The 22,140-nt window shown below is 49.2% G+C and overlaps 1 protein-coding gene across 1 annotated transcript in view; it reads left to right on the top strand.

Moving 5' to 3' along the window:
* The window catches only part of COL13A1 (collagen type XIII alpha 1 chain), a 78,545-nt gene that overhangs the window by 12,521 nt on the left and 43,884 nt on the right, over positions 1-22,140 (top strand). The window contains exons 7-18 of the mRNA XM_064145077.1: positions 2,703-2,729; positions 5,243-5,269; positions 5,375-5,401; positions 5,658-5,684; positions 8,228-8,284; positions 10,053-10,118; positions 14,056-14,172; positions 14,673-14,714; positions 15,587-15,613; positions 16,392-16,427; positions 17,784-17,846; positions 18,450-18,476. Coding sequence (XP_064001147.1) covers positions 2,703-2,729; positions 5,243-5,269; positions 5,375-5,401; positions 5,658-5,684; positions 8,228-8,284; positions 10,053-10,118; positions 14,056-14,172; positions 14,673-14,714; positions 15,587-15,613; positions 16,392-16,427; positions 17,784-17,846; positions 18,450-18,476 — 543 coding nt within the window. The remainder of the gene's footprint in view (positions 1-2,702; positions 2,730-5,242; positions 5,270-5,374; positions 5,402-5,657; positions 5,685-8,227; positions 8,285-10,052; positions 10,119-14,055; positions 14,173-14,672; positions 14,715-15,586; positions 15,614-16,391; positions 16,428-17,783; positions 17,847-18,449; positions 18,477-22,140) is intronic.

The following is a 22,140-nucleotide window of genomic DNA, read 5'->3' as shown; positions in this document are numbered from 1 at the left end:
TGCTGGGTGCCACTGTCCTGCCAACCCGGGTGTTACACAGTGTGTTTTTAAGGGGATTATTTTGCAATGGTCATGCACACAGATGGATTAAAAGAACATTAGAAGGTTGGCTAGCAGGAGGATACTGCAGATGCCTTAGGGGAGATGCAGGAGTCAGGAGATTAGAGAAGGCAGAGTGTGGCTGCTTCCTTTCTAGGCAAATCTATGAAATCACACTTCAGAAGAGCAGCAGCCTGGATGCTGCAAGGAAAGCCTGAGCAGGAGCTTCTATCCTGAAGCAGATGGACAGAGCAGGTCCCCGAGGCATCAGTCCTCTGCCCTAGACAGCCAACAACTTCATTTGAAGTCACCCCTACAGCTTCTTTCTCTTCACTGCTCTGCTGCAAAGAGTTGCAGTAGAAGAGGAAAGGACCCTAAAGATCTTCATGCTGTCCTCAGAGCAGTGAGAGACCTGCATTCCTCCTGTCCTTCAGAGCTAGGCACCGGTGTAGCTACTTCCCTATAAATGCAACTGATATAAGCCCCAGCAGCCACCTAGCCAGGTTCCCTAGCTGTACTGTAGAGAAGAAGGAGCTTGTAGCATGTACTTCTGGTACCTAAGTTCCTGCAGTGAGACCTGTATTTGCCATGAGGGGCATCACTCCCTCTCATCCACTCTTTTATCTCTCTGGGGACACACAAGTGAGGCCCATCAAGGTGCAGTGCACTGTGCTCAGCTGAAGCTGCTCTGCAGCTCAAGAGGGCTTGTCTTACATCCATCCCTTGCAGAGTCCTTGCACCCCATATTCAGACCCCAAAGTTAGAGTCTCAGCATTTTCAGAAGCAGGGAGCAGAGCCCTTTGAGGTATGTGAGTATGGTCCACATGTGCAGTGTTGCACCTCTCCTGACTTAGTACAGTACCTGCAGGCAGCTCCTGAGGCAGGGAGTAAAGAGGTTTACAGATTCACACAGTATCACACACAGTATCACACAGTATCACCAAGGTTGGAAGAGACCTCACAGATCATCCAGTCCAACCCTTTACCACAGTGCCCAAGGCTAGACCATGGCACCAAGTGCCACATCCAACCTTGACTTGAACTGCCCCAGGGACGACGACTCCACCACCTCCCCAGGCAGCCCATTCCAGTGCCTAATGACTCTCTCAGTGAAGAACTTTCTCCTCACCTCGAGCCGAAATTTCCCCTGGCGCAGCCTGAGGCTGTGTCCTCTTGTTCTGGAGCTGGCCACCTGAGAGAAGAGAGCAACCTCCTCCTGGCCACAACCACCCTTCAGGTAGTTGTAGACAGCAATAAGGTCACCCCTGAGCCTCCTCTTCTCCAGGCTAAACAACCCCAGCTCCCTAAGCCTCTCCTCGTAGGGCTTGTGCTCGAGGCCTCTCACCAGCCTCGTCGCCCTTCTCTGGACACGCTCAAGCATCTCAGTGTCCTTCCTAAACTGGGGGGCCCAGAACTGAACGCAGTACTCGAGGTGTGGTCTGACCAGTGCAGAGTACAGGGGCAGAATGACCTCCCTGCTCCTGCTGACCACACCACTCCTGATACAGGCCAGGATGCCACTGGCTCTCTTGGCCACCTGGGCACACTGCTGGCTCATGTTCAGGCAGGTATCAATCAGTACCCCCAGATCCCTCTCTGTCTGGCTGCTCTCCAGCCACTCCGACCCCAGCCTGTATCTCTGCATGGAGTTGTTGTGGCCAAAGTGCAGCACCCTGCACTTTGAGCTATTGAACCCCATCCCATTGGCCTCTGCCCATCTGTGCAGGCGGTCAAGGTCCCGCTGCAGAGCCCTTCTGCCCTCCAGCTCAGTCACATCTGCCCCCAGCTTAGTGTCATCTGCAAACTTGCTGATGACTGACTCGATGCCCTCATCCAGATCATCTATGAAGATGTTAAAGAGGATTCACAGTATTGCTTCAGGTTGGAAGAGGTCCTCAAAGGTCATCTTGTTCATCCCCCTTGCAGTGAGCAGGGAGATTCTAACTACATCAGGTTGTCCAGAGCCACATCAAGTCTGATTTTCAATGTCTTCAGGGTCAGGGCTTCCATCACATCCCAATATTCTACCCCTCATGTGAAGAACATCTAGTCTAAATCCACCCTGCTCCAGTTCCAAACCACTGCCCCTTGTGCTGTCACTACAGGGCCCTTCAAAATAGTCCTACCCCAGCCTTCCTGTAGGTCACCTTCAGATACTGAAATGCAGCTAAAAGGTCTCCCTGGAGCCTTTTCTTCTCCAGGCTGAACAGGCCAAATTCACTCAGTCTGTCCTCACAGAAGAGGTGCTCCAGCCCTCGGATTGTCTTTGTGGTCTTCCATTGAACCCCTCTTGTGTTGTGGCCCCAGAACAGGACACAATACTTCAGGTGGGGTCTCCCCAGAGGGGCAGAATCAGCTCTCTCAACCTGCTGGCCATATTTCTTGTTGATGCAGCCCAGGATACCATTGGCCTTCAGGACTACAAGTTCCTATTGCTGGCTCATGTCTAGCTTCTCATTCACCAGTACCCTCAGGTCCTTTTCTTCAGGGCTGCTCTCAATTTCATCATCCCACAGCCGATACCGATATTGAGGATTGCCCTGATCTAGGCACAGGACTTTGCATTTCACATTGCTGAATGCCATTAAGCTTTAAAAGGTTAAGGCAACATCTTCTAGAGCCTGCAGTGGCTGAAGGTGATGCATGTTTTCTTTCTTTTGCAGGGTCATCCTGGACAGAAGGGAGACATGGTAAACAAAGAGCTAAATGTTACCTGTGGGTGATGGGTTGGTTTGAAATGATGTTGCCTCTGTGCTGGAGAGGAGCTCCTGGGCAGGGTTGTTGTGAAGGGGTTCATCTGGGTTTTGGGGGACTGAAATATGAGGCTGAATTTTAAAAGGGTTTAAATAATTTAATATTATATACACAAGGAATTCCCCCTTCCCCAAACTTATTTACAGCTACCCCACACAAGTTCTTTGTATGCGTTTCCGAGATTATATTACAGAATGTCTATGTACAGCAAATAGGGAATTTAGCAGAGATTTGAAAGGATTTAGGAAGAGAGTCTTTGGAATGAAAGTGCCACTGGTAAAATTTGAAGGTTTATGCTGGCTTAGATTGAGTTTGCTCACTTACTCACTGGCTGGAGTCTGGGCCCCCCAGTTTAGGAAGCACACTGAGATGCTTGAGCGTGTCCAGAGAAGGGCGACGAGGCTGGTGAGAGGCCTTGAGCACAGCCCTATGAGGAGAGGCTGAGAGAGCTGGGATTGGTTAGCCTGGAGAAGAGGAGGCTCAGGGGTGATCTCATTGCTGTCTACAACTACCTGAGGGGAGGTTGTGGCCAGGAGGAGGTTGCTCTCTTCTCTCAGGTGGCCAGCGCCAGAACGAGAGGACACAGCTTCAGGCTGCGCCAGGGGAAATTTCGGCTGGAGGTGAGGAGAAAGTTCTTCACTGAGAGAGTCATTGGCACTGGAATGGGCTGCCTGGGGAGGTGGTGGAGTCACCGTCCCTGGGGCAGTTCAAGGCAGGATTGGACGTGGCACTTGGTGCCATGGTCTAGCCTTGAGCTCTGTGGTAAAGGGTTGGACTTGATGATCTGTGAGGTCTCTTCCAACCTTGGTGATACTGTGATACCATGAGTCAGTTTTGATGGTCCCAAATATCGTGGGTTTGAATAGCTTAGCTCAGGGGTTATTGGGGCGCGCTGTCTGGAGCTCCCACGGGCACAGCCAAGCTGGGAACGGCGGCTGGAGCAGCAGCTGGCCGGGAGAGCCTTGGTCAGTTCCCTGGGCTGGTGCCGTGGGCTGGAGTCATGCAGCAGTGGTGGTCCCCAAAAGCGGCTGGAAGCGGCTAGGAGCAGCAGGTGGAGGAGGGTGGCAGGATAGAGGAGCGACGTGCGAGATAGCAGGGACACTGAGTTGTCCCTTTTATGAGTTTTGATTCTGAGATTGATGGTCCTTGGCCACAATTCTGTCCAGTGAGGGCTTGGCAACAGGCCAAAACATACCAAATAAGGTGAAGTCTGGGGGGTCTGGTACCCCCAAATATGGAGAAGGCTCAGGTGGATTCCCCACCCTAGGTACGTGAGCTTACATAACGAGTTGACTTCAACCTCCAAGCAGGCAGCCCAGACTCGAAGGCACCAGTGCTATTGTGCGCCTTTGTCCCCCTTAACTTGTTTACCCCAAGTTTAGGCAGGGTAACACCCTTTGGGGAGACAACACGTCCGGGCATGAATAGATTTGTAAACATAGTCATTTGAGGCGACCCTCCACCACAAGGGTAGCAATCTTAGCTCAGCTAATGCACTAACTGCATCCCTAATTCTGTAACTTCCTAACATCAGTGCTGGGATGCACGCCTGTAGACTGTGCGTTATGGCTATCAGACTCATTGTGTCACAGCAGCAACGCTCTAGTTACTCATGGGAGATGTTTTCCTCACCATTACATTCTTTAAATATACTCTGGGAGCTGACATTTTTTTTTGTGGCTGGCCTCACAACAGAAGTAAAAAGTGGATGCAAAAAATTCTGCAGAACCCATCTGGCAGCCTTCAATTTATCTACCAACAACAAGCAGCATATTTTTTGTATTAAATGAGTATTTTTCTTCCCCTCTTGAAGCTCTGTTTCATATGAGCATCGCACTAAAATGCTTTTGGTTGAAAATGATAAACGTAGGCTGTGCTTGATGGAAACCCAAATGCGGTCTTGTTCCTCTTGACATCTCTGACGATGAAATCCCCAGACATGAGTAAGTCAAGCTAGCAGCTCTTGTAGTCACCTTCCCTCACTGAAATGCTGAACGTTTTCTCCTGCTAGTTCTTTTTTGAGCCTGAGTGTCAGCAAAACCCTCTGGCAAGCACATGTTGAAGGTCCCCCTCCCCTTGCTCCTCAGCAGAGGGATGAGTTGACATTCCCCTGTTGCGCAATCCTAGCTCAGGCAGTTGCAGCTCAGGCTTCTGGTTCCAAACCCGTGCATCGATATGCTGTCAACTAGGGTCCTGGGAACAATAAGAGTGTGTTTTCCTGATGGCTTTCCCCCTCTCCTTTTAATAATTCCCCCCTGTGGTGCAGCCAGACTTGTGTGCGTTTTCACTCCTGCAGAGCAACAAAGGGAACCCGGTTCTCTCCTGGGAATTTTCTCCATAATTGTTTTTAAAAGCTGGGTTTCCACCTACTCCATATGCTGAGAGTTTTTGTCGTCTTGCCACTCTAAATGGGAATCCATCTCACGTTCACGAATGTCTTTCTTTAAAGGGTGCTGCCGGTCCCAGAGGACAACCTGTAAGTATCACATCTCTTGCTGTCAAACCTCCTCCTTATATCTTTCCCTTTGCACGCACTTGAACTTCATTTACCGAGGGCTTCTCTATCACTTTTCACTTTTAGGGACCTCCAGGACAGAAAGGAGAAAAGGTAATTTAAGAGAAGACATGCTGCAAATGAAATGTAAACAGTGACTTGGGACTTGGTGACTGAGATACGGCAAGAATCGAGTGCTCTGAGGGTAGGGGACGGGAGGCAGGGCGCTTTTGGGTGCAAATTGTCATAGCTGCCCTGAATGCAATCTGGTCACAATGATTTACACCTCCTGGACCTGACCCCGTGTGTCTATTTCGGTCCTTTCTGTTGGTGGTTTAAACTCTTTCCCTTTAATCCCCTCCTTTCACAGGGTCAGTGCGCAGAGTACCCGCACAGGGTAAGTCATTAGCGCGGTTATCGTCTGTCCCGTGCCTTCCTGCATGCTAATCCTCCTTGGATTGAATGGCTTTTTGTTGGAAATATGGATCGTTCCATTAACAAGCTGCGTCACCTGGGCCCCGAGGGCAGCGCTGGCCTGATTGATGTGTTTCACAGAAAGGCAGCAGATAAGGTTTTCCAGGAGGGATGTTGATATTCTCTCTGCTCGGTTCCTGCCCGCCGAGGCTGACCCCCAGCTAAACGCTCTCACGGCTGCTTCCTGGAGACCCTCCCATGCTCTGTACTGGGATGAGGAATGCTCCTGTCCTCGCCCTAAAACCCAGTGAAGCTCGGGGTTTCTGGAGGAGCAGAGGTCACCCGCTCACATCTTGTGCTGCTGCATCAGCTGCTACAGCCTCTGCTGCAGTTGTGTGGCCCGGAGCACCGCGGGGTTTGCAGAGCTCTAGGAGCATCTATTGCCATTCCTCTCTTTTTCTTCTCCCTCATGCAGCTCTCAACACTGCAAAGAAACAAGGGCAAAGGTTTTGCTCCCCTCCCCCCCCAGAAAATAACCCTGACCACCCTTAGCCATCGTGTTTTGGCTGGACCTGGTGAGCTGGTCTGCATGGTGCTACCCCAGCTCGGTGGGTTTTCTGCCCGCAAAGAAGAGGCAGAGAGGGAGGGTGGATGCCAGCAACTATTTAATGAAAGCCAGGATGTTGCCCCACTTGCCTCTTCATCCTGGCCTGGCTGATGTGTACTGCAGCCAAGAGAGGAGAGAGTACATCATGGGGTTTGAGGGATTACAGTGGTAAAATTTAAGCAGCTCTAAAAACAACCCGTGCTGAAAATCCACTGGAAATGTATTGGAACGACATCATATGAAGTGGTTGGAATTTGTAATCTGGATGTACAGGGAGACAGGCTTAAGGGCTTTCTGTTTATTTTTGATGAGCCTCTGGATAATTAGCTAGGCTCTGAGCAGCAGAGGCAGGGAGAGAGCTGGGCTGGCAGCAAGAGAGAAGGGGCAATGGGTATGTGCCAGCCCCGGAGCAGCTATAGCCGGTCAGCTGTGTTTATTTAGCCCAGCCGGCTCACTGGATTGTTATGTTAAAAAGAAGCTAACAATGATGTTCACCCGAGTGGTGTCCTGGGCTCCTGTTACAGCCCTTAGTTCTCACTGTCCTCAGTGCCCAAGGTGAAAAAGCAGCGGCAGATCCACAGCAACGCTGGAAAACAGAGGTCATAGAACTGTTTCAGTTGGAAAAGATCTTTAAGATCATCAGGTCCAGCCATTAACCTATCGCTACCATGGACAGTAAAACATGCCCCAAAGTGCCATGTCTATACATTTTTGAACACCTCCATGACTGGTAATGCCACTGCCTCCCTGGGCAGCCTGTTCCAATCCCTGACCACTCTTTTCAGGGAAGAAACATTTCTTAATATCCAACCTAACCCCCCCTGGCACAATTTTAGACCATTTCCTCTCATTCTATCATTTAATACCAGAGAGAAGAAGCCAACCCTCATTTCACTTCAACCTCCTTTCAGGGAGTTGTAGAGAGTAATGAGGTCTCTCCTCAGCCTCTTCTTCTCCAGACTAAACAATCCCAGTTTCCTCAGCCGCCACTCACCAGACCTGCTCTCCAGGTCATAAGCTTCGTTGCTCTTCTCTGGACATGCTCCAGCTCCTCAGCGTCTTGTGGTGAAAGGCCTAAAAGTGAACACAGTGTTCAAGATGCAGACTGTGCATCACTGGGTGTAACCTGAGCTCAGACCTGGGGGCAAAGGCACACTGGTTTGGTGGGTTGCAGTTGTAGACACCCTGAGGCGAGGTGCTGCAGGGCTGTGATAGTGAGAAAAGGGCAAGTACAAACCCTCACATCTCAGCAAAGCTTAGAGATGTCTCCTTGGCTCTTACACAGGTACTTCTGGCCTCATGAGACAGCAAGCTCAGTATTTTAAAAGGCCCATGGGGAGGGGACAGACCTCAGATCAGCTCAGGAGTAGACTGTCCTGAAGAATCTTGTCACAGACTGCATTCCCAGGGAGCCAGGTTCACAAATCAGCCAACAGAGATTCAGTTCACTCTCTTCCTCCCAAAACGAAAATCAGGATGAGTCTTGTGTTCAAAATGCTGCACACCTGACTTGCAATTTGCCCTTGCTTGATTGGCTGACAGAGTTCTTTGTCAGATGTTGTGGCTGAGGAAATGAAACCCAGCACGCTGAGAAACTAGGGATGATGTTTCAGTTTTGCTTTGTCTTTGTTTTCTTGGGAAGGAAATGTAAGATTAGGATGTATGCCTTGGCTCCTCTGGTGGTTTCCTGCTTTTTTCCTGTAGGCGTCTCTATGAGCCTGCACTGCTGTGAGGCACAAGCCCGTGTGCGGCGCTGCCCATTTGGTGTGAGCTGGCTATTCGAACTGCAGCGAAGTGTTGTCCCTGGGGAAGGGCACCCAGCTCGGGGAAAGGGGGAACCGGCCGTGCTCTGTCTGCTCTCAGAAATGCCATGTGTCTAACTGACCCCCTTTGTGTCATGTGTCTTCACTGTCCCCTAGGAATACCTAAGTACCACCCTTGCAGCCCTGCGCTCTAACCAGATCCTTACGCTGAAGGTTTGTGGGTAACGGTCTGACAGGACCCAGTTCTGATGCAAAGGCACGAGAAAGTGCATCCAATATTGCATGCTGCCTTCTGGAAAACACCTTCCCACTGGGAAACAGAGCAGCCAGGGCAAGAGCTAGGTGGAGGAAGCTTCAGGTTTCTTCTCTAAACTCTCCCACTTTCACCTGAATCCAATGTTGGGTCTTGTCTCACCTCTGTTTTCAGGACTGCTCCTCTCTGTTTTCCTCCTCCTTTCCAGCATCCTCCAGCTTTCCTGTAAGCTGTATTTCAGATGTGTTTGAGGAGTTAGGCAAAACCAGCTCAGCTGGGCCTGGGTTGCTCCTACAGAGGTGCTGGGCACACCTAGAATAGGGGAGTGGGGATTTACAGCAACATCCCTCTTGAGAAGATCAGCTGAGGCCCAAACACTCTCCTGAGCACAGGAGAGTCTTTTAGACTGCATTGTCTTTTAGAAAGAGAAGGATTTCCTTCAGAAAAAAATGTGGGTTTCCAGCAGCCTGATAGCTTGCAGCTGCCTGGATCAGTGCACTCGAACGCAACCACCTGGCCACAGGGCGGTGATGCTGCAATATTGGGTTGTTACTTTGCTTTGCAGCAGGACTGGGTCCTTGCTTTCCCTGCAGACACGAAGAAGAGTGTTTGGAGGAGTTAAAGTGGGCTGTTGGGATGCGTCTGGTGACCTTGCTGGGAGACCTGTGGGCACACCTCTTAGGACTGAGCACGCAGCTCACACAGGCAAACGTTGCATACGGGGGCACAGAGAGCCTTTTTCTCTTCTCCCGGTGTAAATCAAGAGCAGCTTGAATGGAAAACTGATAGGAACAGGAAAGTGGATCAGGCCAGAGAAGCATTCCTGGGCCTGGAGCCGGCACGGTGGGTGCCAGGGTGACAGCAGCTTGCATGCAAGTGGAAACTGGATACAGCAGAAGGATGAACAAATGCTCCTGAGCTTTAGTGCATCTGATTTCTGCGTGTCCGGGTCAGCTCTATGCCCTAAGGCAGCATTCCTGGCTATAAGCAGTCAGAGGCTGATGTTACTGTGAAACAAGGGAAAGCAAAGCACAGGCTCCCAAGGCAATATCCTGCTCAAGGCTCAGGTACCAAGACCTAGTCTCTCCCTCGGCCATGATGGTTGTGTCTGCCCAGCTAAATGAAGCCTCTGGGACCTGTTCACTGGCCCCGATGCCTGCTGCTGACCCCACTTCTCTCTCTTACATACCCTGAGTAAGCGTGAGGTTTTATCCATCTTCCCTTTCTTGTGAGGGGAGATGGACAAAACTAGGAAACCAATTGGAGAAAACTGTAATTTCAAAAAGCTCCCTCAAATTTGATGATGAGAAATTCAGAGAAGCAGTTTTGCCACCACTGAGATTAGGAGAGCCAGCGGGCGATGCCTCACCGTAAACACCGCCTGAGGAAGTCAGTGGAGTCGAGTCAAAAACCCCCCGGGGTAAGTGTTGCTTCTGAGCAGAGAAAGTGGTGAAGGCTCAGTGCGGTGGGAGCAAGTAGCCACCCTGCACTGCCAGGGCTGGCACATGGCAAGTCGCCCTGTGAGCCACGTGTGGTGTAGGGGAGCTCAGAGGTCTGCCAGCAGGTACCTGGCTGCGTGCCCTCCATGCACAGCTCTCATGCGGGAGTTTGTTTTCACAGCAATGTCTCTGTTCCCCTCTTCTCTGTTCTCTCCCCTGACTGCTCTCTGACTCTTGGTGCCCTAATGGCCTCCTTTGCCCCACGACCTTCTGATTTGATCTACTTCAGCTGTTGCCTCTCCTCAATTCAGTGCGGCTGGCTCCACCTCCGGTCATAAAGAGACGCACTTTCCAGGTAGACTTCTCCTCCTTGTTGCCTGTTTCTAAGCTTACTCCAACGCTTGTGATTAATCAGCTTGCTACCTGTCTGTCTTCCTCTACAGAGGGGTTTCCAAGAGGTTTGGGCAGAGCTGAGGGACTGTCTTTGAAGCAGAGGAAATCTTTGATGTGATAACGTGGCTAAAAAGAAGCCAATGAAGCCATTTTTGTTTCTTTTAAACTAAAAGAAATGGGCCACGAAACTGTTCTCCAGACTGTCAACAAGCAGTCTTCTACCTTAAGGAGTCAGTTCCTGCATATTCCATCTCCTGAAGAGGTTCAGAAACCTCTTGCTGAAATGCAGCTAATGTCAGTGAAATTCAAGTGAGATGAAAGGGTAGGCAAACGCTTCTTGCAAGGGCTAGTGTAGTCCGAGGCACTTGGGGCCACGTGTTTAAATAAGCTCTTAGAATGGTTTCATTAAATTGAGTTAAATCCCTGTGTAAACATATCCATTTCTGTTTCCAGCGCTCTAATTCATGTTTTGTTTAGTTTAATTTGGAAATGAATTAATACAATGAATTATGGATGTATGAATAGTGAGTAAGAGTGTCCATAGACGGAGTTCGTGTGGCTTTTAATGAGCCCACTTTAAGCTCCCTCTTTCCATCAGCTGGGATTAACTTTTCCCGTGTGGACTAAACCGCTGTAATTACTCCACTGAAGTGTGCTGGGCACCCTGCACTTAGCGGCTGGGTTTTGTCACCCTGCTGCCTGTCTAGACAGTGGGATACTCACAGGGAGCTGCAGCCTTTTCCATGAGCTGCCTGGTTCTTGCCCAGCGCTGGCAAAATCCTGACCTTATCACTTAAGCCTGTGGTCTCCGTCCAGTTTCTGTTGATTCAGCGTTCGCACCACACGAAGCCCCACAGCTTGCACTGGTTGCTCTTCAAAGTGACAGTCCAGAGAGCCAGGCCAAGGACTGACCTCTTGGGAAGGCTTTGAAAGCTGAAGTTCATATCCAGGATGAAGTGGGAAACTTGAACAGCTGCCCTATGTCCTGTTGTCAGCCAGGGCTGCAAATTCCCTCTGTCCCCAGGGACTAATGGCCCCAGAGAATTTTGCTGTGATCTGCTTCGCCATTGCCACGTTCGTTCCCGAAGTGAACAGAGTGTGAGTGTAACCTACTCCTGCAGATCTGCCAGCACCAGGCAATTCTGGAAGCCTAGAGTATATGACTGCTAAGAGAAAATGTGAGACTGCAAAAGGAATGTCAGCACCAGCACCTGAGAGAGGAAAACCCGACAGTAGCCTCTAGTACATCAGCACCAGCGCTTTGCCCAAGGGCTTGGGCTTAGCAGGCACATGGGCTGAGTGCAGACCTGCATTAGGAAGCTGAGAAAGTGCTGCAGTGCTAAGGAACAACCAGGGTGGTTAACTGGTGTTCAAAGAACTAAAAAAAAATAGCTTCACTCAACAGCTAAAAATACAGAATGACATCTGCTGAAAATGACACCTCTCCTCCAGCTCACCATATCCGCTTACCATCCAGTTAGGTGTGGGGGCTGTCTTTTTGTGCTGAACACATTAGTAAGGTTGTAATGATGTGATAATAACATTTTGTGTGTTAGGGATCTGCACTGACAGGCACTTGCTTAGACAAAGCATGCTCTGTCCAGGGCAGCAAAGCAAGGGGAATACAAACAGGAGTTTGGCCGAGCTCCTTCCAGCCACTTCTCACACTGAGGCAGGGCTCCTCTCCATCCTGTGTCAGGATGCCAGCATCCATTCCCAGCACCATGCTGTATTTTAGTGTCCTAAATCTGCAGTGTGGTCTGGGTTGACAAAGAGCCAGGTGGGAATCACAGGATGCTAGGAGTTGGGAGGGACCTTGACGGAGAGCCAAAAGGAGACAGGCAAAGCCCTCCTTTGCCTTCCCATGATACATCCATGGTGAGGGTGCCTTAAGATGCAGTGGGAGGGAGGTGTCTGAAGCTGAGCTGAGAGGTGAGGGCAAGAGGAAATCTAGAAAGATGGTCCAATGTCCTCCAAACGTCTTCTTTGGACCAATATTCCATCCCAGATTTAAAAGCTATGGGACTGTTATAAGATGGTTGAATAGCATTGAGTATGGAGGATAGGCAAGCTCAGGAGGAATCCTGTGTCCCTTCGTGTGGCAGCTTTCTTAAGGAGAAGGGCTGTTACTCCACACATGATCAAGCTTCCAACGAGCTTGGCCCACATGTTGGAATTTTAAATAGAGCTTATGGCAGAAGGGGTGAAATTTGCAGCTTCCTACTTGCACTTATCATTCGAAATAAGCAAACATCCCCATATCTGTGTGTTTTACTGAAGGCAGCCAGGACAAACAGCACACTTGATAGCAGGACATGAAGAAAACAGATTTCAAGCATTCTCCTGCACACACAAGTGCTTGACAGAAGATTTAGTTTTACCCAGCAGCAGCGTATAAAGTGTAGAGAGAGTCACAGAAACATTAAGGTTGGAAAAGACCCTCAGGATCACCAAACCCAACTGCTATCCCTACTCTGCAAGGTTCAGCCTAAACCACATCCCCAAGCACCACATCCAAATGACTTTTAAACACATCCAGGGTTGGTCAACCACTTCCCTGGACAGCCCATTCCAATGATTGATCACTCTTGCTGTGAAAAAAGTTGTCCTAGTATCTAGTCTAAACCTACTCAGTCACAGCTTGAGACCATCCCCTCTTGTTCTATCACTATTTACTGGTGAGAAGGGACCAGCACCAACCTCTCCACATTGTCTGTTCAGGTGGCTGTAGACAGCAATGAGGTCTCCCCTCAGCCTCCTCTTTTCCAAACCAAACATCTTCAGCTCCTTCAGTACTTCCTCATAAGATTTACTGTCTAAAATCAGTGCAGCAGAGACCCTACTGCACCTGCACTGATTTATAACAGAGAAACAGCCATGTTTGAGTTCTAGCTTCACACAGATCCACCAGAGAGAGGAGCTTGATTTTTAAGCTGGGTCACTAGCAGCAAGATGCTGTGATGTTTTATCTAGGGAGAGGGAATGGGAGAGGAGGCTATGAGACTAACAGCTCAGCACGGGTACCAGGGTGCCTTAGGAGCTTGCTGGATACATCAATTGCATATCAGCAGTCTGGTATTCAATCGTGGTGCTTCCAACCCACTGTCTCCTCAGCGCCACTTGGTCTCAAGTTCAGGTCCTTTTGGGCCAGATGACATTGCTGAGGCATGAGCCACAGCCACCCAGTGGCTACTGAGAGGCCAGGGGAGGAACCAGCTGAAACTGCTGCATTCAGAGAGCTTAAAATGGCAGGTGGCTCTGCACGCACCAGCTTGTTAAATCCCACAAAAACAGGCTCTGCCTGGTCTACATAGGCCAGCTTTGGGAGGGCTCCAGAAATGCCATGATGATCCTGTTATTTTCTTTGGGGTTTGTGGCATTTCTACTTTTGGTCTTTGGCAAAAGAGAGGGAACGTTATCCAATAAAGAGAGCAGAGTTGGGGGGGTGGGGTGGTGGTGGAAAGGCTGAGGTAAGACAATGTGGCTCTGCCTACAAGTGCTAGTGTGGTCATGGGAGGCTTCACACATGACTGTCAAGTGCTTTGGAAGACCTCCTGAGAAGTTAAAGCGATGCTGATTTTTCACATACAAATTGTGCTTCACTGACTCATGAAGGGAAAGATCCTTCTTGACTGCTCAGTTACCTGCAGATCCCTTTAGAAAAGAGCTCTGGCAAGGTGGACTCCTTGTAAAATATAGAGTGCTGGCTACTGCTGCCAGGTAGCCTGGCTGTCCTCGGTGGGGCTCTGCCTCACTCTTGGAAACCTCTCCTGACACTCACCTGGGACTTGCTTCTAACTCTTCTGTTTCAGCCAGGCTGACCTGCCTTGGGCACTTGGGTTGGTGGTGTGAAGGATTTGCTCTGCCTGCTGATAACCTCTTGTTTTAATGAACTTCAGGGTGAACAAGGACAAGCAGGAATCCAAGGTCCCCCGGGGCCCCCTGGCCCACCAGGACCTGCTGGACCAGCTGGACCTGAAGGAACTCCAGGACAGCCTGGGCCAATTGGGCCACCTGTAAGTCCCATTGCAAAAAAAAACCCTTCAACTTCCTCTTTCCCTAGGGCACAGACAATTTCCTTTGGCCTTTGTGGCCTCTGCTGCAGGCAAGATAGCCAAGATAGGACAGGAGATTTGCAAGGGATACAGATGCATGGTGAGGAAGAAGTTCTCAGGTAGGAGGGACAGTGATAGGAAAGGCAGAGCTGTGCACCCTGCACTCCTGCTCTCTGGACATGTGTGAGTGGGTTACACCAGGCCCATTTCCTTCTCCTCAGTCTCTGTATTTGGCCACGGGGAGGAAGTAGCACACAGGGTGCAATTGTCCTGCTCACCGCAGAAACCTGATGATAAGAATCTCTGCAACCCCTTTGAAGTCCTGCTCCCTGTCTTGTTCTCAGACTGGTATTGAGCAGTCAAGGAGAGTGAAAACAGAAGTACCATTTAAAATAATACCATTGCTAAATGGTGGGGGGCAGGGAAGAAAATGCTGTTACTGTACCTGTCTTTTGCAACAGGGCAGAGTGGGAGAACCTGGGAAGCCTGGCAGAGATGGGAAGGTGAGTACCAGAAAGTAGCTCCATTCCTGGGAGCTACAAGGAGAAACATGGCAGGATAATCTTGCACTAGCTGCAGTGGGAAACGACTTTCCATCTCCAAGAGTTTTCAAAGCCTGCTAGCAGGGCATACAAGTCTTGTCCCCTGAGGCAAGAGTGCCTCTCCGCACATGATATAGGGGCTGGGTGTCCTGCCAGCATCCCCATCTTGCTTTGAGCTCTGAGGAGCCAAAGCTGCAATGACAAAGCGTTTGAATTGCCGCAAGCTGCAGCTTCCAGGGTGGCACAGGCATCAGAGCACATCTAGAGCAGTTCTCTCCCTCCATCTGCTGACATCGGGAAGGCAGCTCCTGCATGGCTGTTCTGTTTGTTTATGTTTACATACACACATGCCTGGTGTTCTTCACGGTTCACATCAGGTAAATCGCTTGGTTTATTTCTCGTTTAAAAACACAAGTGGTTTGTTTGTTAATACATTCTCTCTGTTTAGCTTGTTGGAGGAAGCTGCAAATGCCTGATTTACTCCAGAGCTTCATGATGGGGTGGGAAACAAGTTTTCCAAGTAAAGCCAGAGAAACAGGAAAGATTCTGGAGCACAATGTATAAAGCAAAGCAGCTTTTTGGTCTCTGGATTCAGTGAGACCAGGCCTGGGTTGGGGGGATAGAACACTATGGGCATGAGTTTATTTGGATGTATGGTTAAGGTGGTATTCATCTGCACAAAGAATAGGTTGGAGATGTTTGGGCTCCCCAGTGCAAATCATATGAGTAAAGGGATGTTTCAGACCAAAGCAGGTGTTAGGTCTCATCGCCCTGCAGACTGTGTAACATCTACAGCTGCCAACCCTGGTGTCTCTTTTGACTTTTATCTACAGGGCTTACCTGGGCCTCCTGGACCAAAGGTGAGACATCTCTCCTCATTTAGGGAGAGCAAGGTGGCAAATAGAGCTGGATGCTCCTGCCAAGGAACAATGTGTACATTTCAAAGGGTGGAGGAGAGGGAGAGGGGGGGTCACATCAAACAACTGAGACAGATTTCTAACCCAGCTCAGTGCTGCCTTTGGGGCCCAGCCCATGTGCTGACTCATGGGTTTTGTCCAGGCAACATGTCTGAGTTGCATCTTGACTGAACAAGGCACGCCTCATCAGCCCCTCTTGCAACATTCTTTGCCACACACAGCTTTATTGGCTTCTTCCATTCTCAAAGCATTTGCCAGTGCTTCAGGAACTGATTTTGCAATGCTATTGTTAACTCCACCGCAGTTTCCCATTTATTCACTTGCCAAAGTGCGTGGGGTGTGGGGGGTGTTGTTGTTGGTTTTCATCTGCAGCCACACCCCCTCCTCCCATTTCTTTTTATTGGAGATGTGTAACCAGGGTGAGGAAATGGGAACCCCAAAGCTGAGGCATGGAGCTGGCATGGGTTATCCAGCTGCCACTGCCTTTCCTGCCTAGTTCAGTGCAAGTAGCAGGTCTGAAGGGTCAGGAATTCACTCAGTGCAGACCCACTGAACAAAAAGTGAATATTCCCCATGGAAAGTCTTTCTACCCCAGCATTGCTCCAGGGAAAAGGGCAGGGATTTGTCCTCCTTAGAATCATAGAATCAACCAGGTTGGAAGAGACCTCCAAGATCATCCAGTCCAACCTCATCCTAGACTAAGCCTTTTTCCCTTTTGCAGGGAGATCCTGGGATTCAGGGATACCCTGGCCGAAAGGTAAGAGAAAGAACTTTGATATTGCTAAATTAATCAAGTTGCACTGATGCCTTGTGGGATCATGGTTGCAAATCTGTGGACTCCTCTGGAGCTCTCTGCTGAGCTCTGATCCTCCTAGACATGGGGCTGCAGCAGGCCCACAGATCCCCTGTTATCATCTGTGTAAGGAAAAGCTAGACCCAGATATACCTTTAACTCTCCAGTTACATGACACAGACACAGTACCCCATCTGTGTGCCTCTCCACACCCACTTCCTGGCTGAAGTGTACCTTTTGTGCATCCAAACCTGAGCAGTAGGTAGGAAAGGACCAAATCACTACCTATGTATTTGCTGTCTGGTTAGAAACAGGAAAGAATGTATCCTGGTCCAGGTTAAAAGGCAGAAGCTGTCAATGGCCAAATGCCTTCAGCAGCAGCTAATTAACAGCAGGGTGGTCAAGCCCAGAGAGAGTAATGAAGAGACAGACAGAGCGAGGAGAAAGACACAAAGGAAGATCAAAGGGGAGAGAGGGAATGAAGAGGTACTGCTAAAGAGATGTCAGCTGGAGGAGAAGGCAAATGTTCCCAGCAGACAAGGAGTCCTGTGTCCCCTGTTATCTCCACACTGCTTTATGGGTGCTCTGCGAACGGAATGGCAAGACCTGAGAGCTTTTGATTAGTTCTGTATAAACTGAGAAGTTTTTGTTATGTCAGGAAGTGGAAATTATGGCCCCGGTGGAGCACAGCCCGCTGCTGCAGACAGAGGCGATTTATTGCCCCTTCTTCCAGGGAAGGGAGACGTTGGTTTTCCCATCAAGGGCCCATCCTGTTCTGTGTGTGCTGGGCGGGGGGCTCTTGGCACACGGGAGTGATGAGGGGGGTCCCGGCAATGACCTCGTGGTGAGGGCCTCTCCTACCAGCTCCTCTTACATGAAACAACTTGTCTGGTTAATTTACTTGCCAAGCAAAGAGCCTGCCCTGCTCTCAGAGGAATGAGCCTGAGGTTGTGACCTTTTGCTGGGAGAGGTGGAAAGAACAGATGAAAGTAGGGGAGAAAATCTTCTTTGGTGAGTGGGTCAAAACAGAAAAGAGGACAAAGAGCAAGATGTTACTATGATACTATGATACTATGATGTTAGCTCTGATATCATCTATGGCCATGAGACCACTCCCTTCAATCCATATGTTTCACACTCTGAACATCTCGATACAGAACGGTGCTCCTCTCCCAGAGAGACCCGGGTGGTAGGTTGGTGTGTTGTGGTCACCTTCTCCTCTCATCTTTGCTGACCTTTCAGGCAACTCATAGGCTCTTTTTATTTTTTCCTGCTCACTGTGTTTGCTCCTTCCTCCCTTTTTATTCTTCTCTTCCTCAGGGTGAGGTGGGCGAGTCAGGCCTGCCTGGTGCACATGGCCTCCCTGGAGCTACTGGCCCCAAGGTAACCATTAAACTCCAAGTCGGTGGGGCCGTCTCCCAAGGGTGGATCAGTGGCACCCAGACGTAGAGATGTGCTAGAGAAATACAGAAGGTCAGGGGCTGGAGGCAGTTCTCTAGGGCATGGTATAAGCAATGGAGACAGGAAAACTTGCTCTTCTCTAAAGGGCCTGGACAGCTTTTGACCAGGACTTTTTCCTGAACCAGGGCCAGGAACAGGTCCCCTATAAAAGACAAAACTTACCTGTCCTTTAGAGCTTTTTGCATTAAGGCTGTGAGAATGAGGACACTCTGGCCCATGAAATGGGTTGATGGTTTGTTTATGTCCAAACCATGTAAGAAAGCATTAGTGCAGGCTAATGACCTCCAGCTTCCACTCCAGCGACACAACCTACCTTGCATTCCCAGGGAGGGGTGGGCTGCAGACGTGGCTGGCACCATGTTGTTATTATTGGGAGCCATCTCTCTGGGGCCTGGGGTTGCATTTGTCACTCACTCTCTCTTGTAGCTATCTCCTCTTTGGCCCTTGCTGCTAGGATAGTACTGCTTGCTCGATTTCTCTTCATCTTCACTGTCCTCTGTGTTTCCTCTCTCCTTCACTGGGCAGGGTGAAAAAGGGGACGCCGGCATAAAGGTAGGCATGAGAAATACGATTTTCTGCCATGGTAGATCATCTGGGAGATGCTGCTCCTTGGGCTGATGGGTTGTAGGAGGAAGTTGGGCCTGAAGCAGCTCCGTGGGGTATTTAATGGAGTGCACATCTGTGCTCTGATTAACCACAGGCAGACACTGCGAGCGCAGGCAATAAAAGCAGCCTTTATCCCTTTGGTGGAATTCTCTCCTTACCAAAGGCATTTCTCCGAGTTATGAAGCTTGCTAATGATTTGTTACATCTCCCCATTCGAAGGGTTAGGTTGGGATTTCCTCTGGTTAGCTGACACATCAAATCCACTCAAGCCCTGCAACTCAGGCTGAGGTTTGGCACCAGGCTTTTCTGCCTGTTTCTGGCTGCTTTTTTACAGGCTCATATGGCTTATGCCCAGATGTTATCTATTTGACTGAAATTGACTGTACCCATATATTTAAAGTCTATTACTCAATGTAGACTGTGCTTAAAACATTACAACACTGGCAAGCGTTCATGATGGTCAGAGCATACTGTGTCATGCCATACATCTTAAACACTATGAGAAAAGGCTGGCCCTGTAATGTTTTGAAAGGCAGTAACTGTGACATGAACATTCCAAGTATTTAGTGTGTGGCTTGCATCTCATTTATCCTGCAGCACATACACTTTATGTATTTTTTTCCATCTGGGTGGATTACTAATTGAAGGAAGAAAAAGCCCCTTCAGAACTTAATACAGAATCATAGAATGGTTTGGGTTGGAAGGGAAGTCTAAAGGTCATCTAGTCCAACCCCCTCTCCAGTAAGCAGGGACACCTTCAACCAGATCGGGTTACACAGAGCCTTGTCAAGGCTTATCTTGAATATCTGCAGGGATGCGGCCTCAATATCCAGCAGGAGTAGGGAGATGATTGTCCTCTTGTACTCTGCTCTGGTGAGGCCACACCTTGAGTATTGTGTTCAGTTTGGGGCACCTCATTACAAGAGGGATGTGGAGATGCTGGAGCCAATGCAGAGGAGAGCAAGGAAGCTGGCAAAGGGCCTGAAGAATAAATCTTATGAGGAGCGACTAAAGGAGCTGGGGCTGCTTAGTTTGAAAAAGAGGAGGCTGAAGGGAGACCTCATTGCTGTCTACAGCTACCTGAAAGGATTTGTGGAGAGGTTGGTGCTGGTCTCTTCTCACAGGCAAATCATGATAGAACAAGAAGGAATGGCCTTAAGCTGCATGTGGGTAGGTTTAGACTAGATATTTGGACAACGTTTTTCACAGTAAGAGTGCTCAGGTATTGGAATGACCTGCCCAGGCAAGTGGTTGAGCCAGCAACCCTGGATGTGTTTAAAAGTTGTTTGGATGTGGTGCTTGAGAATATGGTTAGGGTGCTCCTTGTAGAGTAGGGTTATAGGCTGGACTTGGTGATCCTGAGGGTCTTTTCCAACCTGAATGTTTCTGTGGTTCTGTGATTCAATTACCTCCATGGACAACCCATTCCAGAGCTCCACCACCGTCATGGCAAAGAACTTGTTCCTAACATTCAATCTAAATCTCCTCTAATCTGAAACTATTGCTCCTCATCCTGTCACTACAGGCCTTTGTAAACAGTTTCTCTCCATCCTTCTTGTAGGCTGTGGATGTGTTATGTTGAGATTAAAGAACTGTCCCGTGGGATTGCAGGCTCTGGGTTAATCATTGAATAGAAAGGCAGCTATTGCCTTCCTACAAAAAAACAATGTCACTTGAGATATATTGTGGTGGATGTAGAGTCCCAGTGTTCCCCATATCTGCCTTCATATCAGCATAACTCCATCAGGCAAAAAGGTATCGCTTCTGGTTTGTACCAGAAAGCAGAATTGCACCCAGAACTAATGAGTTTTGAGGTCTAGGAGTTTGTTTGCTGCTGACCCAATAGCTATCTCATTAAGCTGACCTGGAAAACTGAAGTCAGAGTGTGGCCTGGGAGGGAGAAAAGGCCGGGAGGAGAAACTGTTTTCCACCTCTGTGTATACTCCCACGTTTCACTGCTATCAGACACCTGCTTTGCATACTTGAACGACTAACCTGCCCTTCATTCAGGCTCCAGCAAAGGGGAAGTCTCCAGGGTTCCCAGTGATGCCTCAGGGTCATCCACAGGCAAGAGCTTTCCCTGTTGTGTGTTAGAGAGCAACCCTGGAGACCTTCTCATGTTACTTGGGCCCTTATTCATTGCACTTCATGGAGTGGAGATGAAACCCAAAGTACTTTTTGTGGTACTAAACTGCAGGTCCAAAGGGACACCTTCCCAGACACAAGGCAGCCTCTTCTGTCACACACAGACTTTCATTTATTATTGTCAGGATCACTTTTTTCCCCACCCCTCAACTTCCTCACTTCTTTGCTCAGAGGAATTGAAAGGGATGTGCAGACATACCCTTAAATCAGCAGCAAACATCATCCAGTAGCAGCTCCTGAGCATCCAAGAGCACATGCATTTGTTGCTTTTGGAAACAGCTTCTTTCTGTCATCCTCCCACCAAGGAGGATCTGTGTTTTTAATGCTTCCAGCTTTGGATCCAATGATCTGTGCTGGATTCTACCTTCTCTTTGTCTCCAGGAGCCCTGGGCAAACACTCTGACTCATGGTTTAGACCATCAGTAGTGACCGATTCTGCCTTTGCTGGCAGTGAAGAACATTTTAGGCCTGAAGAGGCCCCCTGGTTCCATACAGACCCCCTTTTTCATTTAGAATCTTCTCTCCACCCAGTGACAGATGCTGCACAACATAGATCCTCTCTTAGATATTGCTTTCTGTAGACTCCACTTGTACTTTGCTCATGTCGACACCTATTTTGGTATCCCATGAAGGTCATTAGGTCACATTCAGCTTTACTGATGTCTTTTTTATGCCTTTTTTTCTTTTTGTGGTTTTGTTGTTTCTTTACTTGAAAGGTTCTTAGGGTGAAGCCTTTCCTCATGCTCTGAGTAAAGAGCACCAAAGGCACTGCCCACAGCCTTGCTCAATCAGCCCCTCATACATTCATAGAAGGGTTTAGGTTGGAAGTGACCTCAAAAATCATCTAATTCCAAACCCTCTGACATAGGCAGAGACACCCTCTGCTAGACCAGGTCACTCAAGACCTCACCCAACCTGGCCTTCAGCATCTACCTTTCATAGCAAGGAGTTAAAAGGAAGAGTCTCTGTTTTACTTAGCAGCTCATAGCCAGTCCTGCCAACGAGCTGATCAGCATGGGACGTATTCTGTCCCTGCTGGCACCCAGTGTGTATAAAACTGCTCATACCAGGTGTAGGGAAAGGATTGCCTCTGTAATGAAGTAGAGTTGTAGCCTAACTCTTCCAGAGAGACTGAGAATGTATCTCCTAAATCAACATGAAGTTCAAGTGAGCTGGGAGGTGCTGCTGACCACTTTCCTGGAGTTCACTGACAGGCTGTACTGAGCGCTTTGTCTTTCATAGCCACCCTTTGGTGATGCTTCCCAGCTTCTGGCTTGGCTGCACCATTCCAGTGTTGATTGTGGTGGGCTGCTGCTGCCCAGCTGTGGGACTGAAGGATCACAAAGGGATCAGCACAGTGGGTACTTGCTGTATTACAATGAATTTCAAATACTTAAGGATTTAAAGATGCTCCGGAGAGTTGTTTTCCCTGCTGTTTCTCTGGCTTTAGCTCTGGGGCTTCTTT

This window comes from Pogoniulus pusillus, chromosome 6, assembly GCF_015220805.1.
Source record: "Pogoniulus pusillus isolate bPogPus1 chromosome 6, bPogPus1.pri, whole genome shotgun sequence".
Classification (NCBI taxonomy): domain Eukaryota; kingdom Metazoa; phylum Chordata; class Aves; order Piciformes; family Lybiidae; genus Pogoniulus; species Pogoniulus pusillus.
Note: the sequence above shows the minus strand (reverse complement) of the source record. Positions and strands in the feature narration are given on the sequence as shown.